Source organism: Salmo salar, chromosome ssa01 (genome assembly GCF_905237065.1).
Source record: "Salmo salar chromosome ssa01, Ssal_v3.1, whole genome shotgun sequence".
Lineage (NCBI taxonomy): Eukaryota > Metazoa > Chordata > Actinopteri > Salmoniformes > Salmonidae > Salmo > Salmo salar.
The window spans coordinates 58,020,633-58,048,616 of record NC_059442.1 but is presented as its reverse complement, the minus strand read 5'-3'; the positions used below and the strand labels follow the sequence as shown (position 1 = coordinate 58,048,616).

Here is a 27,984-nt window from a genome sequence, read left to right as displayed (position 1 = left end):
CGGTGTGCCTCTACTGTGGTAGTCCTCTGCTGTGTTCTAATGATTTTCTGCCCCCACAGGAGATCACCAGAAGGGAGACCAGTTTCTGGCTGTGTTTGACCGGGGTGAAGCTTTCTCCCGTGAAAACTACCACAGTGTTGCACTGAGCTACGGCACGCTGCCGCGGGCACCTCCCAGGGCACCTCCTTCCTGGTCCTCCTCTCTCCCCCGGCCCAGGAAAGGACCCAACCCGGGCCCTGGGTACTACTGTCGCCCAGACATGGGCTATGCCACCCTCTCCCACCCCCGCCGCTCTGCCCCCCCTAGTGGCGCCATCAATGGCTACAGGCAGCCCCCTCAATCCAGCAGGACCAATGGAACCCTACCTTCCCCTCTACAACCACAACACCACCCAGCCCACCACCGGCTTTCCAGCGAGACCTCCAACCAGCCCCTCCGCCTGGACGTACCCCCGGATGATGACTGGAGGACCCCCGACTACAGGATGGTACCGCCGTCCATGCCCATGCGGCATGCCCACCCCCTCCATCAGCCCACCCAGAGGCATGACCACCCCCGTATGATGGCATCGTCCCGTGGCCCCGGTAATGTCCAGCTCTGTTCCCTGTGCCAACAGCTGCCCACCGAGCCCTCCCGTCACTACTGCCAGTCCTGTGGGGTCTACATGGCCCGTTTCCGGCCTACCAGCTGATCCAGCTCACCGTCACCTTGCAAACGGACCCAGTTTACTCCCAACACACACACACCCTCTTTCTCTCTCTGTTCCCCATTGGGCTCTAGACATCAGACTCTGCTGTTGTAGAATGCAGTTAAGGAGATACATTGTTCTAGCAGATTGTGGCCCTTTCGTTTCCCATCAATTAATGTCTATAGTATAACCCCAGCCCCCATCCCACCTCAACCCTCTTTAACCAGACAGGACAACCACTATATCTGGTACTTAACCTGGTATATTTCTATAGAGTTTATATTTAGTCTTTATGGCTGCTCGTCATCTAAGGTTATTTAAAGATGATGTGATCCAGTATTGGAAGGTCACAGAGTCCAGGCTGGGTAGAAGCGGGGCTGTGTAGTGTCCACTGAGGTGGATGGCAAGAGGCACTCAATCAGTCAATCAAATGTATTTCTAAAGCCCTTTTTACATCAGCAGAGTGTCACAAAGTGCTTATACAGAAACCCAGCCTAAAACCCCAAACAGCAAGCGATGCAGATGTAGAAGCAAGTTGTCTCGAGAAAAAAACTCCATAGAAAGGTAGGAACCTAGGAAGAACCAGGCTCTGAGGGGTGGCCAGTCCTCTTCTGGCTGTGCCCGGTGGCGATTATAAGAGTACATGGCCATTAAGGCACTGTGCTTCTAGGAGGTTAGGACACCCCTCATTCCCCCATAAACACATCAGCACCAACACAGCTGGAGTTTAGGGTTACACTGATGTTCCCAGGGGTCACAAATTAACCCATAGTTTGAGGAAGCCTGTTACAGACGAAGAATGAAGATGGAAGTTGAGTTACATGGTGGGGATCAGGGCAAGGCGGAATGAGAGATATAGTTGGAAGTTGTACACGTTTTATTGTCAGTCATGAAAACTCTTTAACAGGTGTGAGACAGTGAAATGGATGTGTCATAAGGCTGCTTTCTCACACCAACCCATCTCGGTCTGCATAGAAAGAGACAACACCCTCTCCTCAATGTATACTGACACTATTTACTGACTGTATTACTCTATTTATCATTTTTAGGGAGCTCTGGGTAAGTAGTGTATAGATGATCAAACTAATCTACAGGCCTAACCTGTATATACTCTGCCATAGACCTGCTGTACTTTGCATTGTCTCAACTTGCTAGCACTGTCTGGTGACTAGAGCCCTCTTGCAGAATGGGCCTGTGTGTGGGCTAAAGACCCGAGACGTTTCTCTTGAGGCTTTTCACAGCCCTGCAGCTACCCATGGTTGTTCAGCAGATCTATGACTGAGGGAATCACTCGGAGCTTATTGTACAATATATTAAGTATATATGAGATTTAGTGCAGTGAATTTACTTAACTGCGTTAACACAAGTTTAGTGCACTTCAGAAGTGTTAAGATAATTGTATCGGTTGCTGTTTTAATTCAATTGACATTTCTCCCGTTGTTACGGGAGACTCTCAATGTTAGCCTATTTTTGTACTTGTGTAAGTTAGATGGTGATCCTGAGTGCTAAGGAGGTCCCATACAGAGGTTTACACTCTTAGAGAAAACGTAATGACAGTGTACACATCTGTATTTTAGGATACTTTACAGAGAACAAAATAGGAACTGACTATAAAACGGTCAATTCAATGGCTTTTAACAAATCTTACTAGTTGAATCTTGATGCTAGAGCCATTTTTCGAGCCATTTTTATTGATCTTTTATTTTTGTGATGCGCTATCACTGGAGATGGTTAGTTTAATGTTCCTATTTCAAATCTCAACCCGGACATCACTAAGCTCTGGAATACAACAAAAGCCAACTTTGCCTCGTTTTTTGAGGCAGATTTTAGATCTGATGATGTAAACTTATGGATCATTAGAGTCCCAATTAGAATGAAGTTGCTTTTTTGACTTGTGAGGAAAGGAAAGGAAAGCTACAGCCTTACAAAATACACTTATCTACAATCTGAAATGAAGGAAATTACAAAATTATGTTTTGTTGCTATCTACGATATTGCTGATTTTGTTTTGGAATATTTTTACACTTATTTTTCTACACTGTAGATATGACTGAGGGAATATGAAGAGAATGGAGCTCATGGAAGAAAGGGTTTGAGTGTCTTAAGATAAAACAACTTCTAAAATCATATGGTTAATACAGAATTTAGGATGCACAACTGCTGTGCAATTCATCAGGTGTGAGCGGCGTTGTCCTTCTTTAGGGAAAACAGTCTCTGTAACTGAAATGTAACTGCACTGTTGCAGATGTTAAACACTTAACCAAAGAGTGCCACTTTAGTGAGAGTCATTTCAATGGAAAGGAATGAATCCTTCGTTTGTGTACATTAAGCAACACTTCCCCCCTCGTGGATTGCCAGTAGAACAGAAGGTAACTGATGTGTCCATTTATTTTTTTTGGAACGTGCTAATCAACAGATACTGCAAAAGCTGAACAGTGTAACTGTGTGTTATAAAGGAAGGGTTGACCGATTTCCATTTTTGGACTTTGTTTGTAAATGCTGTGCTAGCAGATGGAACTTGTATTTTTGCAATAAAGTTGTTATAAATGGCCCCAAACAGGAGCACAGTATGAAGATTGTCTGTTTCTTTGTGACTTTGCTGTGCTGCTCTAATCCCTTGCACTCAACATTTTTTATTTAAGGCAGTTACAACTAAACCCAAGAGTTCTTCCCAGACACTGACCATAAGTCAGTGTTAAAATTATTTTCAGTTTCTACTTGCGGCCAGTAAGGATGATAAGGAATGTACAACAACATCCTGCTTCCTCCCTTTGTAAAAAAAAAAAAACTAAAGCACCCCAATTTGAGAATTTTGGAAAAGGTCAATAGGAAGAAAAACTAACTTAGCGCTAGCTGACTTGTACCTCGGATAACAGTCCATGTGTGAATGGCAGTTTGTGCATGACTGCAACATTTGGCTCGGAGAGCTTTAGCAGTTCCTTGTCCTCACACCTCTGCTCTCCTCCTTCCTCCAGGTGCACCTGCAGCATTGTCCTGAGCACATCAGATGCACTAAAGCTCCTGCCGTAGTCCTCATAATACCATAGTCCTACCATAGTCTTCAAGCTTGTGGCTAGACATCTAGCCACACAAGCTTGCAGACCTCTAGAAACGTGTTTAGAAATGAGAGGAGGAACTCCCTCCTCATTAAGAATTTGCTCCACCATGCTCTCATGTAGAATGGGTGAGTGAGTACTTCATGGCGGAAAAACTCCACGTGTCCTTGAATAACTCATTTAGGGTCAGCTGGATGATAGAGAGGGTTGGTTCTCAGGCGGAACTGTAGTCTTCTTGAAGGAGGCCATTTCTCTCCTGAAATGCCAGGGTCACCTGGTAAATACTGGTTGGTCCACATTGGCGTTTGGGAGCCATTGCAGATTGCACTCTGGGGGCTTCTTCTCTTGCTCGACTCCATGGTGACCCTGGCCTTTTACCTTGTCTATACGGGTAACACTATTTCCTTGAGATCAGTTCTTCATACCTATTTAAGTGACGTTCTCCTCCACAGCTAATCAGTCATTGTCTAAGTTGAGGCAAGGTGGCGGATGAAGCAGGGTGTTAGACGAAAGAAAGACCCTCAATCATAAAGTTTATTTTCATTGTATCTAGCCTGCAAATAACCCTATAAATACTAGTTCGCATGTAAAATTAAAAATAGGGTAAAGAGAGGTCACCTGTAGTAGCCCAGTCAAAAACAGTCATCAATCCAGGATTGGTACCTCCATTGGTACATCCACCTTCACAGCTCTGTTTATGAATTTGAGAGGGGTTTTATTTCTCCAGAACCATCTCTTGGCTGGTGGGGTGGGGTGACCACTTTGTTTTTCCAAATGCCGAATCGCCCCTTTCATCTCTCCCATTTTGCTTTTGAAGATGTGTAAAATCAGGTTACTCTAGGGATACAGTATGTTCCCCTCTCCCAGTGAGGCTTATTGGCCAATAGAGTTGTGCACCAACAGTTCTGGGTCAAGTGGGTCAGGACAGTCAGCCTCCCTGGTGGTGTTTGTGTCAGACGCCAGTCATGCTGAAGCCCTGAGTCCACTGGGGTGGAAGCAGTCCCATTGAGAAGGAAGATCAGTACCACCTGATGATGCTGTTATTAGTGCATGATGATGATGATGCTGTTATTAGTGCATGATGATGATGATGCTGTTATTAGTGCATAATGATGCTGTTATTAGTGCATGATGATGATGATGATGATGATGCTGTTATTAGTGCATGATGATGATGATGATGCTGTTATTAGTGCATGATGATGATGATGATGCTGTTATTAGTGCATGATGATGATGATGTTATTAGTGCATGATGATGATGCTGTTATTAGTGCATGATGATGATGATGATGTTATTAGTGCATGATGATGATGATGATGATGCTGTTATTAGTGCATGATGATGATGATGATGCTGTTATTAGTGCATGATGATGATGATGCTGTTATTAGTGCATGATAATGATGCTGTTATTAGTGCATGATGATGATGATGATACCTGATGTTATTAGTGCATGATGATGATGCTGTTATTAGTGCATGATGATGATGCTGTTATTAGTGCATGATGAATGATGATGCTGTTATTAGGGCATGATGATGATGCTGTTATTAGTGCATGATGATGATGCTGTCATTAGTGATGCACAGCACTTATTATTTGATGTGGTATGACATGGGCTGACAATAATTGTGGCTACACCTCTTTCTAACGTCACCCTATTACACCACTGTTACACCACAGAATTAAATATCTTACGGTAAGCACATCGTGCCTGTGGCCCCAGGGACTGTAAGCCGGCACACTCCTCTTCAAAGGTAAATATAACTAAACCATGATAATCAGCAGTTGTTCAGTGGCTTTAATTAAAAATGTGTAGTCATGTTTAGTCTTGTTTTTTTCATACTGAACAAAAATTTTAACGCAACATGCAACAATTTCAAAGATTTTACTAAGTTACAGTTCATATAGGGAAATCAGACAATATAAATAAATTAGGCTTTAAACCTGTTGCATCTAGGCGTTCCACTAGCGGAACGTCTAGCCAATATCCAATGGAACAGCGTGGCGTGAAATACAAAAACCTAAAAAATCCAATAATTTCAATTTCTCAAACATATGACTATTTTACACCATTTTAAAGATACACTTGTCCTTGATGTAACCACATTGTCCGATTTCAAAAAGGCTTTACAGCGAAAGCAAAACATTAGATTATGTTAGGAGAGTACATAGACCAAAATAATCACACAGCCATTTTCCAAGCAAGCATATATGTCAATAAAACCCAAAACACAGCTAAATGAAGCACTAACCTTTGATGATCTTCATCAGATGACACTCCTAGGACATTATGTTATACAATACATGTATGTTTTGTTCAATCAAGTTCATATTTATATCCAAAAACAGCTTTTTACATTGGCGTGTGATGTTCAGAACATGTATTCCCACCAAAAACTTCCTGTGAATTTACAAAAATACTCATCAAAAACGTTGACAAAATACATACCAATTATTTTAAGAATTATAGATACAGAACTCCTTTATGCAATTGCTGTGTCAGATTTTAAAATAGCTTTTCGGCAAAAGCACATTTTTCAATATTCTGAGTACATAGCTCGCAATCACGGCGAGCTATTTTGACACCCGCCAAGTTCGGGGCAACATAAACTCAGAATTAGTATTAGAAATATTGTATTACCTTTGCTGATCTTCGTCAGAATGCACTCCCAGGACTGCTACTTCCACAAGAAATGTTGTTTTTGTTCCAAATAATCCATAGTTATGTCCAAATACCTCCGTTTTGTTCATGCGTTCAGGTCACTATCCAAAGTGTAATGCGCGAGCGCATTTCGAGAGAAAAAAAGTCAAAATGTTCCATTACCGTACTTAGAAGCATGTCAAACGCTGTTTAAAATCTATTTTTATGGTATTTTTCTCGTAAAATAGCGATAATATTCCAACCGGACAATAGTGTATTCATTCAAGGAGGAAAAGAAAAAACAACGTGCTTGCGGGAACGAGCATATCCAATCTCTTTGTCCCCAGGCAGACCACTGTGAAACTGAGCTACTATACTCTGCCCAGAGACAGGAGAAGGCTCAATCCGCTTTCTGAAGGCTTTAGACAGCCAATGGAAGCCTTAGAAAGTGCAACGTAACCCCACAGATACTGTAGTTTCGATAGAGAATCAAAAGAAGAACTACAATTCTCAGACAGTCCACTTCCTGCTTGAAATATTCTCAGGTTTTTGCCTGCCATATGAGTTCTGTTATACTCACAGACACCATTCAAACAGTTTTAGAAACTTCAGAGTGTTTTCTAAATCTAAATAATATGCATATTCTCATTTCTGGGTAAGAGTTAGTAACCTGTTTAAATCGGGTACGTTTTTTCATCCGGCCGTGAAAATACTGCCCCCTATCCTAAACAGGTTTTAATCTATGGATTTCACATGACTGGGCAGGGGTGCAGTCATGGGTGGGCCTTGAAGGGCATACCCACTTAACAGCCAGGCGCAGCCAATCAGAATGAGTTTTCCCCCACAAAAGGGATTTATTACAGACAGAAATACTCCGCAGCACCCTCCACACCCCCTTCAGATGATCGTGCAGGTTAAGAAGCCGGATGTGGAGGTCCTGGGCTGGCATGGTTACACGTGGTCTGCAGTTGTGAGGCTGGTTGGACGTACTGCCAAATTCTCTAAAACGACATTGGAGGCAGCTTATGGAAGAGAAATGAACATTCATTTCTCTGGCAACAGCTCTGTTGGACATTCCTGTAGTCAGCATGTCAATTGCATGCTCTCTCAAAACTTGAGACATCTGTGGCATTGTGTTGTGTGACAAAAGTGGCCTTTTATTGGCCCTAGCACAAGGTGCACCTTTGTGATGATCATGCTGTTTAATCAGCTTCTTGATATGCTACACCTGTCAGGTGGATGTATTATCTTGGCAAAGGAGAATTGCTCACTAACAGTGATGTTGTAACGGCTGTCATAGAGAGGGGACCAAAGCCCAGCGTGTTGAGTGCTCATGATGAATATTTATTTGAACTCAGAACACTAAAGAAAAAATAACAAACAAACAGCCAACAGTTCTGTCAGGTACAGAAAACTAAACAGAAGACAACTACCCACAAACACAGGTGGAAAAAACCCCTACTTAAGTATGATCTCCAATTAGAGACAACGAGGACCAGCTGCCTCTAATTGGAGAGCATCCCAAAAAAAATCTACATAGAAATAGAAAACTAGAACCTAAACATAGAAATACAAAACATATAAAAACACAAAACACCCCCTGTCACGCCCTGACCTACTCTACCATAGAAAATAACATATTACTATGGTCAGGACGTGACAGTACCCCCTCCCCCCCCCCAAAGGTGCAGACTCTGAATGCCACTAAAAAAACAAAAGGGAGGGTAGGGTGGGTAACTCCTGTCTATGGCAGCTCTAGTGCAGTCCACATAACCTTATCCTCCAGCGGATCCTCCAGCAGAGGAGGCGGCTCCAGTGCGTAAGCCTCGCTCCACCCGCTGATCCCTCTGCTTCAGTAACACCGGACCGTGGATCATCGCTGGAGGCTCTGGGCTGCAGGCCGCCTCAGTCTCTGTCCAAGTGGACATGTGTGATGGAGTGTGTGGACAGAAGTGAGTGTGACTATTGTAACTTGTTGTGTACTTATGCTAGTTATTGGTTTTAGTATTTATTGCATCTTATGTCTAACTCTCTGTGAGATTGACTTATTCCTTTACCCGGAAAAGGTGTCAGTGAGTCACAGACCAGCCTGACTGGAGAGCTGCTCTCTCTTAGATTAATCTTGGCTTGACAATGATAGAAATTGAGTTCGAAAGAGCACAAACAGATCTTGGACCAGGCTACAGAATACTGGGATTTTGGGGGGAAATATTAGATGCAAAATCTTCCTGCTGGACACTGACATACCTCAGATTCTGTCTGCTGATTGTCTAACACTGTGTGTGTGTGTGTGTGTGTGTGTGTGTGTGTGTGTGTGTGTGTGTGTGTGTGTGGTTGAATTAAACGTTTATTTGTCACATGCACAGGATACAGCAGGTGTAAATGATACAGTGAAATGGTTACTTGCAGGTTTTTCCTCAACAGTACAGTATATATATATATATATATATATATATACACAGTACCAGTCAAAAGTTTGGACACACCTACTCATTCCTGGGGTTCTCTTTATTTTCACTATTTTCTACATTGTAGAATAGTGAAGACATTTCTACATTGTGAAGACATCAAAACTATTAAATAACACATATGGAATAATGTAGTAACCCAAAAAAGTGTTAAACAAATCAAAATATATTTTATATTTGAGATTCTTCAAAGTAGCCACCCTTTGCCTTGATGACAGCTTTGCACACTCTTGGCATTCTCTCAACCAGCTTCATGAAGTAGTCAGCTGGAATGCATTTCAATTAACAGGTGTGCCTTGTTTAAAGTTAATTTGTGAAATGTCTTTCCTTCTTAATGCGTTTGAGCTGATCAGTTGTGTTGTGACAAGGTAGGGGTGGTATACAGAAAATAGCCCTATTTGGTAAAAGACCAAGTCCATATTATGGCAAGAACAGCTCAAATAAGCAAAGAGAAATGGCAGTCCATAATTACTTTAAGACATGAAGGTCAGTCAATAAATCAAATCAAATCAAAGTGTATTTGTCACGTGCGCCGAATACAACAGGTGTAGACCTTACAGTGAAATGCTTACTTACAGACTCTAACCAATAGTGCAAAAAAGGTATTAGGTGAACAATAGGTAGGTAAAGAAATAAAAACAACAGTAAAAAGACAGGCTATATACAGTAGCGAGGCTATAAAAGTACCGAGGTTACATACAGACACTGGTTAGTCAGGCTGATGAGGTACTATGTACATGTAGATATGGTTAAAGTGACTATGCATATATGATGAACAGAGAGTAGCAGTAGCGTAAAAGAGGGGTTGGCGGGTGGTGGGTGGGACATAATGCAGATAGCCCGGTTAGCCAATGTGCGGGAGCAGTGGTTGGTTGGCCCAATTGAGGTAGTATGTACATGAGTGTATAGTTATAGTGACTATGCATATATGATAAACAGAGAGTAGCAGCAGCGTAAAAAGAGGGGTTGCGGGGGGGTCTGATGAGTCCAAATGTAAGATTATTGGTTCCAATCGCCGTGTCTTTGTGAGACGCAGAATAGGTGAGCGGATGATCTCCGCATGAGTGGTTCCCAACATGAAGCATGGAGGAGGAGGCGTGATTGTGTGGGGGTGCTTTTCTGGTGACACTGTATGTGATTTACTTGGAATTCAAGGCACACTTAACCAGCATGACTACCACAGCATTCTGCTTTGATGTGCCATCCCATCTGGTTTGCGTAAAAGTTCTTTAGTTTTTGGGATACCCTTACCCGAGGTATACAGAGACATGTAAAAAAATAAAAAATAAGTATCTATAGCTTAAAGAACAGATTTTTTTCTGGGGACTTTTTTATTATATTACTTTGATTTGACGCATCAATAGACTGTTAATTAACTCAAATAGTACAGAATAATGCATGGCTGGATGGGGGGGTGAGCCACACGCTCATGTAATCCAATATTGCAAGCTCTGATATTGCTCAAATATGGAATACAAGTAGTCAATTGTCTGCCCTACATATCAAAACAAACAGAATTAGGATATCTTAAAACAAAAATTGTAACAATAAAATAATAACAAAGCGTATAAGTAATAGAATGATAAAAGTCTTACCAGACTTGATACATATCAATCAAACAAGGTTTATTACAGATAAACACTTCCAAACAAATAGAAGTTCATGTTTCAGTTTAATACAATATGCAAAAAAACAAGATATAGATTTATCAATAATGGCTGTTGATGCCAAAAAGGCTTTTGACTGTCTTGAATTGCATTTTCTATTCAAAACTTTGGAAGCTTTCAACATTCAAGCTGAAATAATACATTTAATAAAAATGTTGTGTGAATGTTAGAAAGGGAAACAAGACAGAGATGTCCCCTCTCCCCCCTCCTGTTTGCAGTGGCATTTGAACTGCGTGCAGAAAAAATTAAACAGGGCCCAAATGTAACAGGTATCAGTATTGGTAAACATGAATATTAACTAAACGTATTTGCAGATGATATGCTGATATACCTGACCAATATTGAAAACTCAATGCCCCCTTTGGTAAAAATATGTTCAGAAAACTCAAAAATCTCCAGATATAAAATGAACATGAAAACCCCCAAAATAATGGCAATAGAAAAAAAGACAGTAATCCACAAAAAGTGACCACAAAAAAATATGAAATACTTATAATGCTTAATGAGAGACAACAACAAATATATAAAGATAACATTACTCAACAATATGAAAGCAGATCTAATTAAATGGAATAATCTTCCCATAAATCTCACAGGTAGAATAAACCTCTTTTGAATGGCATGGATGCTAACATTTTTGTATTTATCTTCAGTAATACCAATTACTCCACCAAAGATATTCTTTGAAAAAGTATACTCGGTCATAACAGACTTTATATGGGAAAATAAAATTCATAGAATACAAAGGAAAGTTTTACATCTTCCTAAGTCTGAGGGTGGTTTTAAACTTCCAGACTTGGAATTGTATCACCTTGATACCCAAGGCTTTTACTTGTCACATATAGCTAAATGCATTAAAGAGGAACAATGGGTACATATTGAAGATGTGCATGCTCATCCCCAGAATATTTTTACGTGTCTATTTTCAAAGGATAAGCTAAGAACATGAACATCTTCAGAGTTAAGAACCCTATAACAACATGGAAGAAAATGAAACGTATTCTACAAGAACAAAAATAATTTCCTAAAAATACAACGTTATGGAACAATCATTGTATAACATTTCAGAATTCATCGATAAATTGGTCCACATGGAAAATTAAAGGCATGTCAGTGTTGGAAAAGTACCCAATTGTCATATTTCAGTAAAAGTAAAGATACCATAATAGAAAATGGCTCAAGTAAAAGTGAAAGCCAGCCAGTGAAATACTACTCGAGTAAAAGTCTAAAAGTATTTGGTTTTAAATATACTTAATTAAGTATCAAAGTAAAAGTAATTGCTAAAATATACTTAAGTATCAAAAGTAAAAGTAAAAATCATTTAAAATTCCTTATATTGAGCAAAGCAGACAGCACCATTTTCTGGTTTTTGAAATTTATAGCCAGGGGCACACTCCAACACTGTCACGTTCTGATCCTAGTAAGATGTCATTTTCTATAGTAGAGTAGGTCAGGGCGTGACAGGGGGTGTTTTTGTGTTTTTCTATGTTTTCTATTTCTATGTTTAAGTTCTAGTTTTTCTAATTCTATGTTGGGATTGTTTGGGTTGATCTCTAATTGGAGGCAGCTGATCCTCGTTGCCTCTGATTAGAGATCATATTTAAGTAGGGGTTTTTCTTCATGGGTTGTTTTCTGTTTAGTGTATGTTCACCTGATGGAACTGTTGTCGGTCGTTTTGTCGTTTTGTTCTAGTGTCTTCATAATAAAAGTGAATATGAGCACTATACACGCTGCGCCTTGGTCCCCTTTATACGACCCACGTTACAAACACTGACATTATTTACAAAGGATGCATTTGTGTTTAGTGAGTCCACCAGCTCGGAGGCAGTAGGGATGACCAAGTGTTATCTTGATAAGTGTGTGAATTGGACCCTTTTCCTGTCCTGCTAAGCATTCAAAATGTAACAAGTACTTTTGGTTGTCAGGAAAAATGTATGGAGTAAAAAGTACAATATTTTATATGGTAATGTTGTGAAGTAAAAGTTAAAGTTGTCGATTTTAGCAAGCTAGCTAGCTGCCGGAGGACAACGACACAATGAGATGCAAACAATTCAATCAACGTTTTGCTGTTGATGTGATTGGTGTGAAGCCAAATCCAAACAGGTTTCCCTTGACACTTTCACTCAGTTTAGCTCAAAGCTGATTGGCTGACTGACCAAATGTTCGCTGGCTTCCCTTGCATTCAATGCTACGGGTGGCAACAATGTCATACTCTTTTTGACCGGACAGCATCAGATAGATGGGCTACACATACTGAGACAGAGGGGAGGTGTTGCGCTCGCTCGGATGCTTTCTCCGATGAGATACTTTCAACCTCTTGCAAATTGAAGGAAAATGATCAAACATAGAGAGACGAAAGATACATTATTTTATGTATTTTTATTTTTTCCTTGCAAATATTTGGCGGGAAGCATGGCTTCCATTGGCTTCCATGAATACATGCCACTGGTGTTCACTACAATGAACCAACACAACCTGACGCTCATTGAAATTGAGAAATAGCACTTTTCCAATGTCAAATTCAACCCTGAATCTCCCAGAAAAGGCCTACTCCACCATCAGTCCTCCCGTCAAGAAGTTACAGAGACACCATGGAACTGGACTGCCACATGCCAGGAAGCCATTCAACAGACTAAAATCTGTCTGGAAATTGCTGGCTTGCATTGCCCTCAGATACCTATTTTTCTACCAACCATGGCTAGCCAGCCCATGTGAGACCTGAACTGGACTTGCATGTGAAGAATGAACTTTCATGTTGGGGTGACTCATACATTGGTCTGGGAAACTGTGCAGTAATCGTAACATCTCTATAAGGACATATGCCATTTATGGTAAACAAGAGACACCTTAGGATGGTAAAACGTTCTGTATGTGATCGTTTATTTGGTGGCTGGGGATTGACTGTGAGATAATGGTCTTTGTGCTCTGCAACCCTTTTACTGTCCATCAAAGCCCAGGGATCATCTTCAAATGTATATGTGTGTGAAGCTGTGCGATGTCCCTCACAACCAGCGCTTCTTAGTCATAGTCTACAGTGAGGGAAAAAAGTTTTTGATCCCCTGCTGATTTTGTACGTTTGCCCACTGACAAAGAAATGATCAGTCTATAATTTTAATGGTAGGTGTATTTGAACAGTGAGAGACAGAATAACAACAAAAAAATCCAGAAAAACGCATGTCAAAAATGTTATAAATTGATTTCCATTTTAATGAGGGAAATAAGTATTTGACCCCCTCTCAATCAGAAAGATTTCTGGCTCCCAGGTGTCTTTTATACAGGTAACGAGCTGAGATTAGGAGCACACTCTTAAAGGGAGTGCTCCTAATCTCAGCTTGTTACCTGTATAAAAGACACCTGTCCACAGAAGCAATCAATCAATTAGATTCCAAACTCTCCACCATGGCCAAGACCAAAGAGCTGTGATGGCCCTCTGACTTTGTTGCTAGACTGGGGGCAAAAGATACATAATCCTTTAAGGAATCTAGGATCCCAGCAAATGTAATTTAAATGGCTGAGTCCACTTGTTTTCCTTAGAACAATTATAATAGCAACAACATCAAAACATGTTACTGTATGCATTTTTGTCAGGTAGGACCATATAGCACTGAAGGATAACAAATTTGACTTGGAAAGTTGTCTATTGAACATCTACCAAAACGTGAAGTCATATTGTTGATATTTCTGCCTATTGTGTCTGTGTTTACAGGTTATTTGTTTCTGTATGCAGGTGTCACGTCCTGACCATAGAAAGCTTTTATTTTCTATGGCAGAGTAGGTCAGGGCGTGACTGGGGGGTTGTTCTAGTTTATATTTTCTATGTGGGGTTCTAGGTTCATTTTTCTATGTTGGTGATTTGTATGATTCCCAATTAGCTGGTTATCGTTGTCTCTAATTGGGGATCATACTTAAGTAGCATTTTTTCCACCTGTGGGTTATGGGATATTGTTTATGTTTAGTTTCTTCCTGTTAGCACTGCATTGTCGTCACGGTTCGTTTATTCTTTATTGTTTTGTATTTTGCTAAGTTTCACTTTCTAATAAAGATGTGGAACGCTACTCACGCTGCGCCTTGGTCCGTCTACACACGAACGTGACAGAATATCCCATCAAACCAGGACCAAGCAGCGGGTTCACCAGGTGAAGGATTTATGGACATGGGAAGGAGATAATGGAGGACAGCGACAATGACAGGGTTCGCGGCTACAGAAAGCCCAAGGACAACCCCGATATTTTTTGGGGTGGGGGGGGGGTACATGGAGCTGGCGACTGAGCAGAGGAAGGAGCCAAAGACTGTCAGGGAGGCAATTGCGAAGTTGGGAGAGAGTGAGATGAGAGAGATGTTGTGCAAGTGTGTTCTGCTCAACATCCGACCAGAGGATCCGGTTAGCAGTCTGGTGCAACCTGTGCCGGTTCCACATTTCTGGCCTCAAGGGTGCCTCTCCAGTCCGGTAGGTCATGTGCCTGTTCCTCGCACTTTCCCTCAAGTGCGCCTCCACAGCCCAGTACGTCCTGTGCCTGCTCCTCGCACTCTCCCTCAAGTGCGCCTTCCCAGTCAGGTACGTCCTGTGCCTGCTCCTTGCACTCTCCCTGAAGTGCGTGTTCCCAGTCAGGTATGTCCTGTACCTGCTCCCCGCACTCGCCCTGAAGTGCGTGTCACCAGTCTGGCGCCACCTGTGCCGGCTATACGCACCAGGTCTCCAGTGCGCCTTCACAGCCCAGTACGTCCTGTGCTAGCTCCCCGCACTTGCCGTGCAAAGGTGGTCATCTGCCCAGGACACATTGTACCAGCTCTACGCACCAGATCTCCAGTGCGCCTTCACAGCCCAGTGTCGTCCTGTTCCAGCTCCACGCACCAGGCCTCCAGTGCGCCTTTCCAGTCCAGAGCTTCCGGCGACAGTACCCAGTCCAGAGCTTCCGGCGACAGTACCCAGTCCAGAGCTTCCGGCGACGGCCCACGGTCCGGAACCTCCTGAGATGGCCCACGGTCCAGAACCTCCTGCGACGGTCAACGGTCCGGAACCTCCAGCTCCATGGTCGGAGCCTTCCTCTGCGCCAATGCCCAGCATAAGCACGGCGTCCAGTCCAGCTCCAAGGCCAGAGTCTTCTTCTGCGTTGATGCCCAGTCCAGGCACAACGTCCAGTCCGGCTCCATGGCGGAGCTTTCCCTTGAGTCGATGTCCAGTCCTGACACGGCGTCTAGCCTGGGTCCATGGCTGGATCTGCGGGATAAGCGGATCCTTCGGCCCGCACCAGAGCCACCTCCAAAGAGGGTGGATCCACGAGTGGAGCGGGTTCTTTGTCCCGCACCAGAGCCACCCCCAATGCTGGAGGATCCGCGGGATGAGTGGGTACTTCGTCCCGCACTAGAGCCGCCACCGATACTAGACACCCCCCCTAACCCTCCCTTTTGGTTTCAGGTTTTGCTGCCGGAGTCCGCACCTTTGGGGGGGGGTACTGTCACGTCCTGACCATAGAAAGCTTTTATTTTCTATGGTAGATTAGGTCAGGGCGTGACTGGGGGGTTGTTCTAGTTTATATTTTCTATGTGGGGTTCTAGGTTCATTTTTCTATGTTGGTGATTTGTATGATTTCCAATTAGAGGCAGCTGGCTATCGTTGTCTCTAATTGGGGATCATACTTAAGTGGCATTTTTTCCACCTGTGGATTATGGGATATTGTTTATGTTTAGTTGCCTGTTAGCACTGCATTGTCACGGTTCGTTTATTCTTTATTGTTTTGTATTTTGCTAAGTTTCACGCTACTCACACTGCGCCTTGGTCCGTCTATACACACAAACGTGACAGCAGGGCAGATAACTGACTGCTTGTATTCCAATTATTTTCAATATTTTGGATTACATGAGCTATTGTGGCACACCCAGGGCCAGCCCTAGACGAGACAAACTATGTACAGCAGGGGTCAGCAATAGGTTTGGCCTTGTGCAAAAAAAAATATCACCTGAAAGTCAGAGGAACAGAACATAATAGCAGCCCAATTCATATGCCTAGTCTACAAATGAAACACCATTTTTAACACATCTGGTTAGTAGGGTATATAATCAGTTCAATGTCAATAACATAGCCTTATAAGATTACATTGATAAAATCACGAACACTCTATTAAATTCATTTTTGATATTTCTGTGTACTTTGATTGGGGAAAGAAATATTGCAATCAAAATAAATTGTTGGGCTGAAAAAGGAGGATAATGAAAATAGAAGTTTCAGGGAAGAATGGACAGAGAAATAGACATTCTTACCATATTTCTTCAATGTCAAACCACTGTTTGCAAATAATTAAATCTTAGACATCCTTATGAATCTAAGCATGGCACTTTCAAAAGTTACCTTTACACCCAGACAGACGCTCTACCTATGCAGAAAAATGTAAGCTTCAACTGCTGGCTACTCATGTCAAGCGAAGTGGAACAGGTGAACCCAAGAGCAGATGCAGACGATGAGACTGGGATGAGGTAACCAAGGTATTTATTGAAACACAGGGGGAAGATGGGGTGCAAGCCAGGGGAAGCTTGGGTGGGTTACAGGAAGCCCGGTGCGGAGGCTGAGGCTGGAGCGAGGGGAGTTGGGAATGGGTAAGCAGGTTTAGAGTGGAATCCAAGGACGCAGTGGAGTGGGGGGGTCCAGGACAGAGTAGCAGGACTGACGAGATGTGGGACTGGAGACGAGGGACAAAGTCAGAGCGGGCAGAACTGTACCGGAGCGGAAAACCACGTCAGGCAAGGGAAAACAGGCATAACATGAAAATAGGATCTAAGCCAGAACAAACTGTTAAAAAATGCAGACTGACTAAGCAGAGGTTACGATCTGGCAGTGTGGAAGTGGCAGGGCTGAGTATTTGCAGAGTTCTTGATTATGGAACAGGTTGCAGCTGGTTGGGATCTGTTCTGCCTCCAGCACCCCTATCTCCGCCCACACAATCACACACACACAGAGGAAGAGGGAGAGAGTACTGGGGGAGTGGCAGGATGAGAAGTAGAGGGCATGGCAGGAGCAGATGTATTAACTCGTTCATTGCATAACCCAAAAACAGAAGTTCTTCCCTAAAAGCTGCTTGGGTTTAAACTAACATCTTCTCTTTTCAGAAAGTGAAAAGCTCAAATAATAGGGACAGACTTAAGAGACAGAATAGCAATGTCAACTGGTTTGTCTCCTTGAATACTATAGGCCGCAGCTCAGCTTCAGAATGTCATAGGGAGATATCAATATATCCCCATATGCATCAGAATCATGTCTTTTGCGGGCATTTTAAAGCTTGTTTCTACCATAAGGCATCACAGAGTTAAGCATTGTTATACAACCTGGATATATAATCTGGATACTTTTTATGTATTTATTTCTAAATATAAAGCAAACAATAGATATCCTTTTTGCCCTTTTCTTTAACAAAGGGCATGGCATACCCTCACTAGATTTGAGCCCAAACACCCAAACACACCAAGCCCTTCCCAGACACAGAGGAATTTAAGAAGCACATGTGACAGTATTGGAGGATTTGGCTATACCGACATCTATGGATAGCATAATTGTGTTTGTCAAACAGGTAGGCCTACCACGTTTTTGAACAAGACGAAATAGGCTCCAATTATATATGCAATTCTATGAGTAGGCCCATAAAAAATGTTGGTGCATGCGTGCACATATCTGAAGTCCCTTACCGGGCAGAAAGGAATTTTACTTTAACACGTTTATATATCTCACACGAGTGCAGATTTGCACTCGTGTGAAAAAAGTTTGCAGCAAAAACAGAAAGCTGCATTGTTTTGCTTGGAATTAACGAGCCATGGTCTCCCCCCGTTCGCCATCCTCCTATTGTAGTGGGCCACCGAAAATATTCGTTGCCCCTCATCTCTTGGGAAATTCCCCTCCTTATCCTGATGTGGCCCAGCCTGCACTAACATATCCCGTAAAGATCCATGTCTTTTGTCATGGAGTCAGATTTAGTAGCATCATCCAGGACATGGAGCGACACACAGTCCGGGTGCCAGATAGTAAGGTCTCCGCCGGCATTGTTTGGAGGTGTGGCTAGACTGGTGCTACAACCTGTTCTTGTCCACCCAGAGAGATGTCGTCATCGGTGGAAGTGGATGGCTCCGACTCCTCCGGTTCGCTCTCTTCTCTGCTAGAACCAGTGAACAGGTGCTTGTCTGTCTCTGTGAATGTATGTCCTTGGAGGCTTGTTGTTCTCCTGATGGATAGACATTGCTGCATGCTGATACATTTCACTAGCAAATCTCTTTGGCTTAGAGATTGTGCCTCTTTTCTTATTAGTTTAAAAAAAGATATATATATTCGCTTCCTGATAATTTTTGTCTCTTAGAGATGGTAGCATGTATGGTTGCAAATCTCTATAGTTTATTTTTTTAGCTGAAATGGTTTCCACTAGTAGCTAGCTAACGTTAACAGGCTAGGTTAGGCTACTGCCTTAATCACTAATCATTTTCATCACACACAAACATAAAACAAAATAGAATAGTTTAAACGGCAGATTCCTTTTAATTAATGTTTCACAATTTGATAATCCCATGAAAAAACACACATATCACCATAGCTACCAAGGAAAGTGGAAGTGAACTTCAGGAGAAGCGGAAATGGGGTAGAGGTGGAAACTGTAGCAATGGTTATGAGCTGGTGGCTGGGACATTGCCGGCGGTGTAGTAGGCGATCAGGGGCGCTTGAGGGCGGCAGACAATTTCCAAAATAGGCGACCGCCTAATCTTGTCTAATGGGAGGGCCGGCCCTGAGCACACCCCCTCCAGCCAGGCATTATTCTGCACTGTTTGAGTTAAGGGTGTCTGTCGCAATATTTATTAATTTAACCACTTTTGCAGTAATATATTTTTTACAAAACCCTCCATTTCATATGAGTGTTATGGACGTTACCCTGGCGTCCGAGCTGGGCATCCCCACTCAACCCCTCTCCATTCCCATGGATGTTAGAGCGCTGGACGGGCACTCTATAGGCCGGGTCACCCACCATACCACCCCCATCAACCTACGAGTGTTGGGGAACCACAGCGAGACGATCCAATTCCTGCGAATTGATTCTCCGCAGGTTCCTGTGGCATTGGCATTCTCTTGGCTCCAGCGACACAATCCCTCGATTGACTGGTCTACTGGTGCCATCGGGGGCTGGTGCCCATTCTGCCACGCCCATTGCCTGAAATCAGCTCTGCCTGCCCCGGGCTGTCTTCCTGGGGGCTTGGAAATTGCCCCGAACCTCTCCGCCATTCCAGTGGAGTACCAGGACCTCCGGGAGGGGTTCAGTAAGGCCTGGGCCACTTCGCTTCCACAACACTGACCGGTACCCAAAGGAGGTTAAACCAGATGCACTGGCAAGCCGGTATAGCCCCACGGCTACACCCCCGGAAGCCGAGAACTTTTCCCCCCTGCTCCAAAATCAATAGCCCCTCTGCTATTTGTAAGTCGCTCTGGATAAGAGCGTCTGCTAAATGACGTAAATGTAAATGTGAATGTAAATGCTGTTCATCCTCTGGTGCTCCGTATACTTCCTACTTTTCATATGTCTAGAGCAAAACCCATGTCTCACTGCTCTTTGTCTCCTGTTTCCAGTGGGACGGTTATGACCCCGGAGGAGAGGTGCTGGGTCTCCGCTAGGGACATCCTGGACCCATCTCTGAATTCCAACGCTGACACCCTGCTCAACCAGGTATGCGTCCAGGTAGGGCGCCAGGTGGCGTCCCTAGAGGGGGGACTACTGTTACACCCTGATCTGGTGTGAATACTCTCTGTACTCTGCTGTTCATGCTCCCAGGTGATTTTATTGATACGTGTCGGCCCTTAGGTCTTCATCAGGCAGTGAAGACTTGAGGGTAGAAATGTATCAATAAAATCACCTGGGAGCATGAACAGCAGTGTGCTGCGTTTTCCTTTTTATTTTTCAGGAGTTCGCCAGTGTCCAGCACCTGCAAAAAGTACCTAGATGTGAATATGTTCTTCAGCTTTTGTACATGTACCCTCCCATGTGTAGCCTATTAACTCTCCCAACTGGTCTGGCACACCGATCACTCTCTTTAAAAGTAGCTTTCAACATAATGACTAATGTTAGTGCAGAGTGCTCTATTGCCCTACATTATGAGAACGCGTGCCATCATTACAGTACAGGGGTGGAGAGTTGCAACTCAGAGCGAGCACATGGAGAAAAGAGAGAGCATGTGCGGCTTTCTCACTTACGTAAATATATCCATGTACAAAACTGTGCTGTTAGGGTTGCGTGGCTCGCGCGCAACCGCGTATGCCGCTCCATCCTCTTCTGCGATTGTCAAACTGTTTTATACCACTGTGTCTCACAGACTACCAATATCAAGACCATAACCAACGTAAACTGTTAGTCAACATTCATATCGAGAATTGATAACTTTCCAAAACAGATTCCCACTGTGGAGCCAAAGAGAAGTTCTAATTTCCTGAGTGTATTTGCCTATTGCTGGAACACGGACCGGACAGCTTTCGGATTGTGTCAGTACTCCGGGCTATTTTCTCTTTTCCCATCTACAACCCATGTCGAGTGGCCGGTCCGTCCTGGAGGGCACCGGAGGAGCTATGAACGGCCCCCTGCGCTCGGTTCGGAAGGGCATCTCGTGTCGCTTCCAGGACACGAACTGCACGCGCATCGTGGAGACGCTTTCCTCTTGGAATGACACGGTGGTCAGTGAGTACCAGCTGGGGGATCTGCCTTCTGTCACCTCTGTAAGTGTTTCACTTGTGTATTCTGTCCCAGGGAAATGAAATAAATAGTCGAAGTAGCCTGATCATTCATGCAGGACATACGTTTGGGTTGAGTGGTTTGCTTTGAGTATGGTTGTAAGAATTTGCTATGATTGTACATGCTGTTCCTCATGTCAAATCATTTATTTCAATGACTGATGCAGCTATAATTTCTGAATGTCATTGCCTTGTCTTGTTCAGAAATCTTTATCTAAGTTGATCAACAATTCAATGGACATAGATAAAAATAACGGATATTTTTGCATGATAGGCACATTAGGCCTACAGAAAATCTACTCTCAGAAAAAAAGCTCTCTTGACAGCTGTTATGAAATGCATGAATACCATTCTTCTCTGGGTGCAGATCTGACATATCAAAAATGCTTATCCATTCACCCTGCAATACAGAGTGTTGTGTTCTACAGAGCAGATCTGACTAGAGAATGAAAAGTAAGCAAGATGTTCATTACACTTATAGTCAAATAGTATCATGTGCATCAAACATTCGTGGTTTGGTTAGACTGTCCATCAATAATAACTTACAGCAATGATTCAGAATGGACTCACATTCTTCAGCCTCACTCTTTGTCTGTACTGTATAGTGCCTACCCAAGGCTATTGATTTCTCACCTATTTGCAAACCTTTATTGATGGCCCATGTCCATGTTTCTATCTTTTGCTCTCTCTCTTTCTGCCGGTCTGTCTGTCTGTCTCTCTCTCTCTGTCCGTCTCTCTGTCTGTCGTTCTCGCTCTGTGTTTGTGTGTTTCATAGTTATTTGTGAGGTATTTCATGTAACTGTCTAGCTTGCATTCTCATCTGTCTTACTAAATTGTTCTTAAAGAATGTTACCCACAATGTAAATACTAATGCTGAGCTTTTTTATCAAAGGGTAAATGAGGTGCAGAGCCCTTTTGTTGGGTAAATATCACCTGCCACCTTTGATTAAATATCAGGATGTCTTTCTGTACATTCTGAGGGCATTTCCCTGTTGTTGTTAGTCTGTCCCTGTCCATGAGTTGACACAGCTGTGAGGGATTGCATTCAGATAAGGGATGCCTGAGTATCACAATTAGACTGCACAACTTCAATCAGAACCATCCTGTCAGCATAGAAAGGTTTGAAACAAACTGAGTCTAATTCAAAATAATAATTAAAAAAATCTAGAATATTTGTGTTCTACTTTCATGCTGGATTTTGATGTGAATGTTTTCACTCAGTGATAGCTGACTCATTTTAGCTGCGCACTCCTGCTTTCCCTCCCCTATCCCTATCTTAGCTCAACATACAGAATTGCATCAAATCCCTTCACAAAATTCAAAAAATGCAGACCCCTGCATTTCCAGATATTGTTTGTTGGTCCGTTAATTTTGGGGTTTATGGTTTTCATTTTTTCCACACGCACTCAAACCGCCGCCGTCAACTTTCGAGAGAGAAGTCTCCATGGTATACACAGACGCCGAGTGGCTCGAGCATTGCAATACATTGTTGGGTTTTGCATAGAAAGAGCACTTCATTGATATTGTGGAACAATAGCAGGACTGTCAGTTTGTGATTAGATGTGCACTTGGGAAAAATGTACCAATCCATCTTCATTGCTGAAGGAAACGAGGCACTGCAGAAGGTTGACAATTTGTGCAATACAAAAAACATGAAATGTATATTAATAGACAGAAATGCATTCCGTATGTCCCATAGGCACTTGACATGCCTGATTTCTCGTGGCACTTCTGCATCTGTAGCCAGACATAATGAGATTGCCAGAGGCTGTTGGAAAATGGGTTAGTGGCACTGTCTATTGTGTGTGATTCATATTATCATGAATAAAAAAATATGAATCCACTTACACCAGAGTGACTAGGGTTGTTGATTCATAAAACAGGCCTTCCAGAGATGAAATGAAGCCAGTGTAATGCCACCCTCTGGAATGCAATGACCCAATCCTTTTAGTCTCCTTGTGTTACAGTGCTTTAATGACACAACTGGAGCAGCAGGTGGCACACTGCCTCCTCATAATGGCTGATTGGTTGCTGACCTTCAGATATGTTTTTTTTTCAATTTAACTAGGCAAGTCAGTCATGAACAAATTCTTATCGATAATGACGGCCTACGCCGGCCAAATCTGGACGACGCTGGGGCAATTGCGAGCCGCCCTATGGGACTCCTGATCACAGCCAGATGTGATACAGCATGGATTCATACCAGGGACTGTAGTGACGCCTCTTGCACTGAGACCGCTGCGCCACTTGACATGTAGTCCTGTGGCCTTTCCCCAAAACTCCTCTCTTAATCCCCAATAGCATATCTATCTGAAGAGTTGACAGGTGATTACTATAGCCCAACCGATATATTGGTTTACCGATATTATCGGCCGACATTGTCCTTGTAACGCTATACCGGTATTGGCTCTTAATATCAGCCTCACGTGCCTTCTTCCCACTCTAAATACTCAGTTAGCTGTTCCATTTAGTAATTAATTTAAGCATTACCCAAAACCCCGCCCGGTTGTTGTGTGGTATTTAAGCCTTTACATTTGAAAGACCATGATGACATGAGGAGCGGTCCAAAAAACGGCCTTAATTAAATCCCCATATCAACAGATGTTCCCACAGAGGAGGCACCGTGACTGTCTTCAGCACATCAATAACTCTGATGCTGGGGGCGTTGTGTTTACATGCAGGTAAACTGTCTCAATCGATTCTCCTCCACTAAGCTGAACACGCACATGACAGAAAAACCAATCGTAATCCAGCCAGAGGCCTTCAGCACGACAGAGGGGAAAAAAAGAGATAAATTCAGAAAACTCCCCAAGTTTACCATTAATCATTATATATGTATCGGAGGTGAAAGATCAATTCAGAAACAAAGGAAAACATTTCACAAAAGTCATGTTCATCTCATCCCCAGCCATGTGTAGACTGTTATACTATAAGCCTGGCAAGCAAAGCTACTCAGGCTCTGGCTCACTGAGATTCTTATTTCTACACCACGCACAACCACTTGAAATGGTGGTTTTCCAATTCAAATCTCCCTGATTAGAAGCATGGAGGTCCATCGAGAAATGGGATTGTGGAGATCTACATACGGACACTGTGTCCACAAAGTATCCTCCTCCTATAACAGATGATTAGCCTGTCAGACTGTGTCCCACACATTCTCAGCATGAAAGGTTGTGTGTATGAACATACAGTTGAAGTCGAAGTTTACATACACCTTAGCCAAATACATTTAAACTCTGTTTTTTACAATTCCTGACATTTAATACTAGTAAAAATTGCCTGTATTAGGTGAGTTAGGATCACCACTTTATTTTCAGAATGTGAAATGTCAGAATAATAGTAGAGAGAATGATTTATTTAAGCTTTTATTTCTTTCATCACATTCCCAGTGGGTCAGAAGTATACATACACTCAATTAGTATTTGGTAGCTTTGCCTTTAAATTGTTTAACTTGGGTCAAATGTTTCAGGTAGCCTTCCACAAGCTTCCCACAATAAGTTGGGTGAATTTTGTCCCATTCCTCCTGACAGAGCTGGTGTAAATGAGTCAGGTTTGTAGGCCTCCTTGCTCGCACACGCTTTTTCAGTTCTGCCCACACATTTTCTATAGGATTGAGGTCAGGGCTTTGTGATGGCCACTCCAATACCTTGACTTTGTTGTCCTTAAGCCATTTTGCCACAACTTTGGAATTATGCTTGGGGTCATTGTCCATTTGGAAGACCCATTTGCAACCAAGCTTTAACATCATGACTGATGTCTTGAGATGTTGCTTCAATATATGCACATACTATTTCTTCCCTCATGATGACATCTATTTTGTGAAGTGCCGCAGTCCCTCCTGCAGCAAAGCACCCCCACAACATGATGCTGCCACCCCCATGCTTCACGGTTGGGATGGTGTTCTTCGGCTTGCAAGCCTCCCCCTTTTTCCTCCAAACATAATGATGGTCATTATGGCCAAACAGTTCTATTTTTGTTTCATCAGACCAGAGGACATTTCTCCAAAAAGTACGATCTTTGTCCCCATGTGCAGTTGTCTCCTTCCTGAGCGGTATGACGGCTGTGTGGGCCCATGATGTTTATACATGCGTACTATTGTTTGTACAGATGAACGTGGTACCTTCAGGCGTTTGAAAATTGCTCACAAGGATGAACAAGACTTGTGGAGATCTATAATTTTTTTATGAGGTCTTAGCTAATTTATTTTGATTTTCCCATGATATCAAGCAAAGAGGCACTGAGTTTGAAGGTAGGCCTTGAAATACATCCACAGATAAACCTCCAATTGACTCAAATGATGTCAATTAGCCTATCAGAAGCTTCTAAAGGCATGCCATCATTTTCTGGAATTTTCCAAGCTGTTTAAAGGCACAGTCAACTTAGTGTATGTAAACTTCTGACCCACTGGAATTGTGATAAAGTGAATTATAAGTGAAATAATCTGTCTGTAAACAGTTGTTGGAAAAATGACTTGTGTCATGCACAAAGTAGATGTCCTAACCGACTTGCCAAAACTATAGTTTGTTAACAAGAAATTTGTGGAGTGGTTGAAAAACGAGTTTTAATGACATCAACCTAAGTGTATGTAAACCTCCAACTTCAACTGTATACCTGTATGTCTTATCTCTATCAGAGTGTGTTTGTACAGCACTGAAAGACGTGAGAGGATAGAGGCTCAGATGCTGGTCGGACAGTGAGGCAGACAGGCAAACGTGTCCACACATAAATGCATCGTGACTCTACAGCGACGGTCATCCTTCTGTATGTATCTCAGTGTTTAGAAATTGTTTTTTGAAGGTGCCTTTCATATGAAGTTGATAGAAATCCTAATCACGCTGTGTGGAGTGCCTCTCAGTGGGACTGTACCACTGTGGCTGTGTAATGATGATGTAATAACTGTTTAATAGCTGTAATAGCTGTGTAATAAGAACTCTGGGTTAGACTGTCTGATGGGTTAGGGCCGCTGTTTTATCACCCAACAGGCAAACTCAACTAAAGAGAGAACAATTACTGCCTTGCCTTGGTCATTACAAATCACTCACTTGATTTACGTTGATAATAACTAGGTCTACAGAAAAACAAGAAGAGAAATGTGATAGAGAATTGTTCCCATACCTCCCTCATGATTTTGAGCTGACTACTGTAGTAAGGCTTGTCTGAAAAGTATTGGAATTCACGTGTGGAGGAGGAGGAGTTGGGGGAAGATTGGACAGTTATTAAACAATCTGTTTCCTTTCTGGAATAGGTGGCCTTGAAAACAGTCTCCCACTGACTCTCACATGCCTCTCCCACTCATTACCACCCACCATGGCACTGATCACTGGCTCTGATAGCGACAACTTGTAATTACTATTCTAAAGAGGGAGACCTTAACTGTCTCTGCTCCTAATTAACGCCAAATTAAATGAATTGACCTCGTGCATGAGGATGGCAGGACTTCAGTAGCTTTCAAGCTGTCAATTCATGCAAATGGTAATCAGATATTGTTGGCATCAGCAAGTTTTCGAACGTAGCATTAGAGTCAGCACTGAATCAGTTAAAATCGATATTGCTTTATTATTAATTCCCTCAGGGACAATTATTAGGTCAGAGAGCACAAGAGCGCAATTATATCCTCCACAAGCTAGACAGAAAGAGAGTTTGGACAGCTACTTATTCAAGGGTTTTTATTTATTATTACTATGTTCTACATTGTAGAAAAGTAGTGAAGACATCAAAACTATGAAGTAACACATATGGAATCATGTAGTAACCAAAAAAAGTGTTTAACAAATGCAAATATATTTTAGATTTTAGATTCTTAGATTCAAAGTAGCCACCCTTTGCCTTGATGACAGCTTTGCACACTCTGGTATTGTACATTAGAACTGACAATTAGACTGTACAAGTGCATTAAAGGATTAAACGAAAAGGATTCCATGATGTAATTGATGCTGTTAGAAAAGATTCAACTATAGAGACAAAATGACCTAAATACTGTATACCCTGATGTACAGTGGGGGAAAAAGGTATTTGATCCCCTGCTAATTTTGTACGTTTGCCCACTGACAAAGAAATGATCAGTCTATAATTTTAATGGTAGGTTTATTTGAACAGTGAGAGTCAGAATAACCCTTGTTGGCAATCACAGAGGTCAGACGTTTCTTGTAGTTTCTTGTAGTTGGCCACCAGGTTTGCACACATCCCTGGAGGGATTTTGTCCCACTCCTCTTTGCAGATCTTCTCCAAGTCATTAAGGTTTCGAGGCTGATGTTTGGCAACTCGAACCTTCAGCTCCCGCCACAGATTTTCTATGGGATTAAGGTCTGGAGACTGGCTAGGCCACTCCAGGACCTTCATGTGCTTCTTCTTGAGCCACTCCTTGTTGCCTTGGCAGTGTGTTTTGGGTCATTGTCATGCTGGAATACCCATCCACGACCCATTTTCAATGCCCTGGCTGAGGGAAGGAGGTTCTCACCCAAGATCTGACGGTACATGGCCCCGTCCATCGTCCCTTTGATGCGGTGAAGTTGTCCTGTCCCCTTAGCAGAAAAACACCCCCAAAGCGTAATGTTTCCACCTCCATGTTTGACGGTGGGGATGGTGTTCTTTTGTGTCATAGGCAGCATTCCTCCTCCTCCAAACACAGTGAGTTGAGTTGATGCCAAAGTGCTCCATTTTGGTCTCATCTGACCACAACACTTTCACCCAGTTGTCCTCTGAATCATTCAGATGT

The 27,984-nt window shown here is 42.7% G+C and overlaps 2 protein-coding genes across 6 annotated transcripts in view; both read left to right on the top strand.

The window, feature by feature from the left end:
* The window catches only part of usp54a (ubiquitin specific peptidase 54a), a 56,621-nt gene extending 53,359 nt beyond the window's left edge, over nt 1-3,262 (top strand). For 3 of the 4 annotated variants that reach the window (XM_014202317.2, XM_014202306.2, XM_014202311.2), the window contains one exon: nt 60-3,262. In XM_014202317.2, the coding sequence (XP_014057792.2) occupies nt 60-691 (632 nt within the window). In that variant the 3' untranslated portion in view covers nt 692-3,262. The remainder of the gene's footprint in view (nt 1-59) is intronic. The other variant, XM_014202331.2, reaches the window with a different exon arrangement.
* A 17,508-nt stretch (nt 3,263-20,770) lies between these two features.
* The window catches only part of opn4a (opsin 4a (melanopsin)), an 87,771-nt gene continuing 80,557 nt past the window's right edge, over nt 20,771-27,984 (top strand). For both annotated transcript variants that reach the window (NM_001279057.1, XM_014201341.1), the window contains 1 exon segment: nt 20,771-21,254. In NM_001279057.1, the coding sequence (NP_001265986.1) occupies nt 21,066-21,254 (189 nt within the window). In that variant the 5' untranslated portion in view covers nt 20,771-21,065.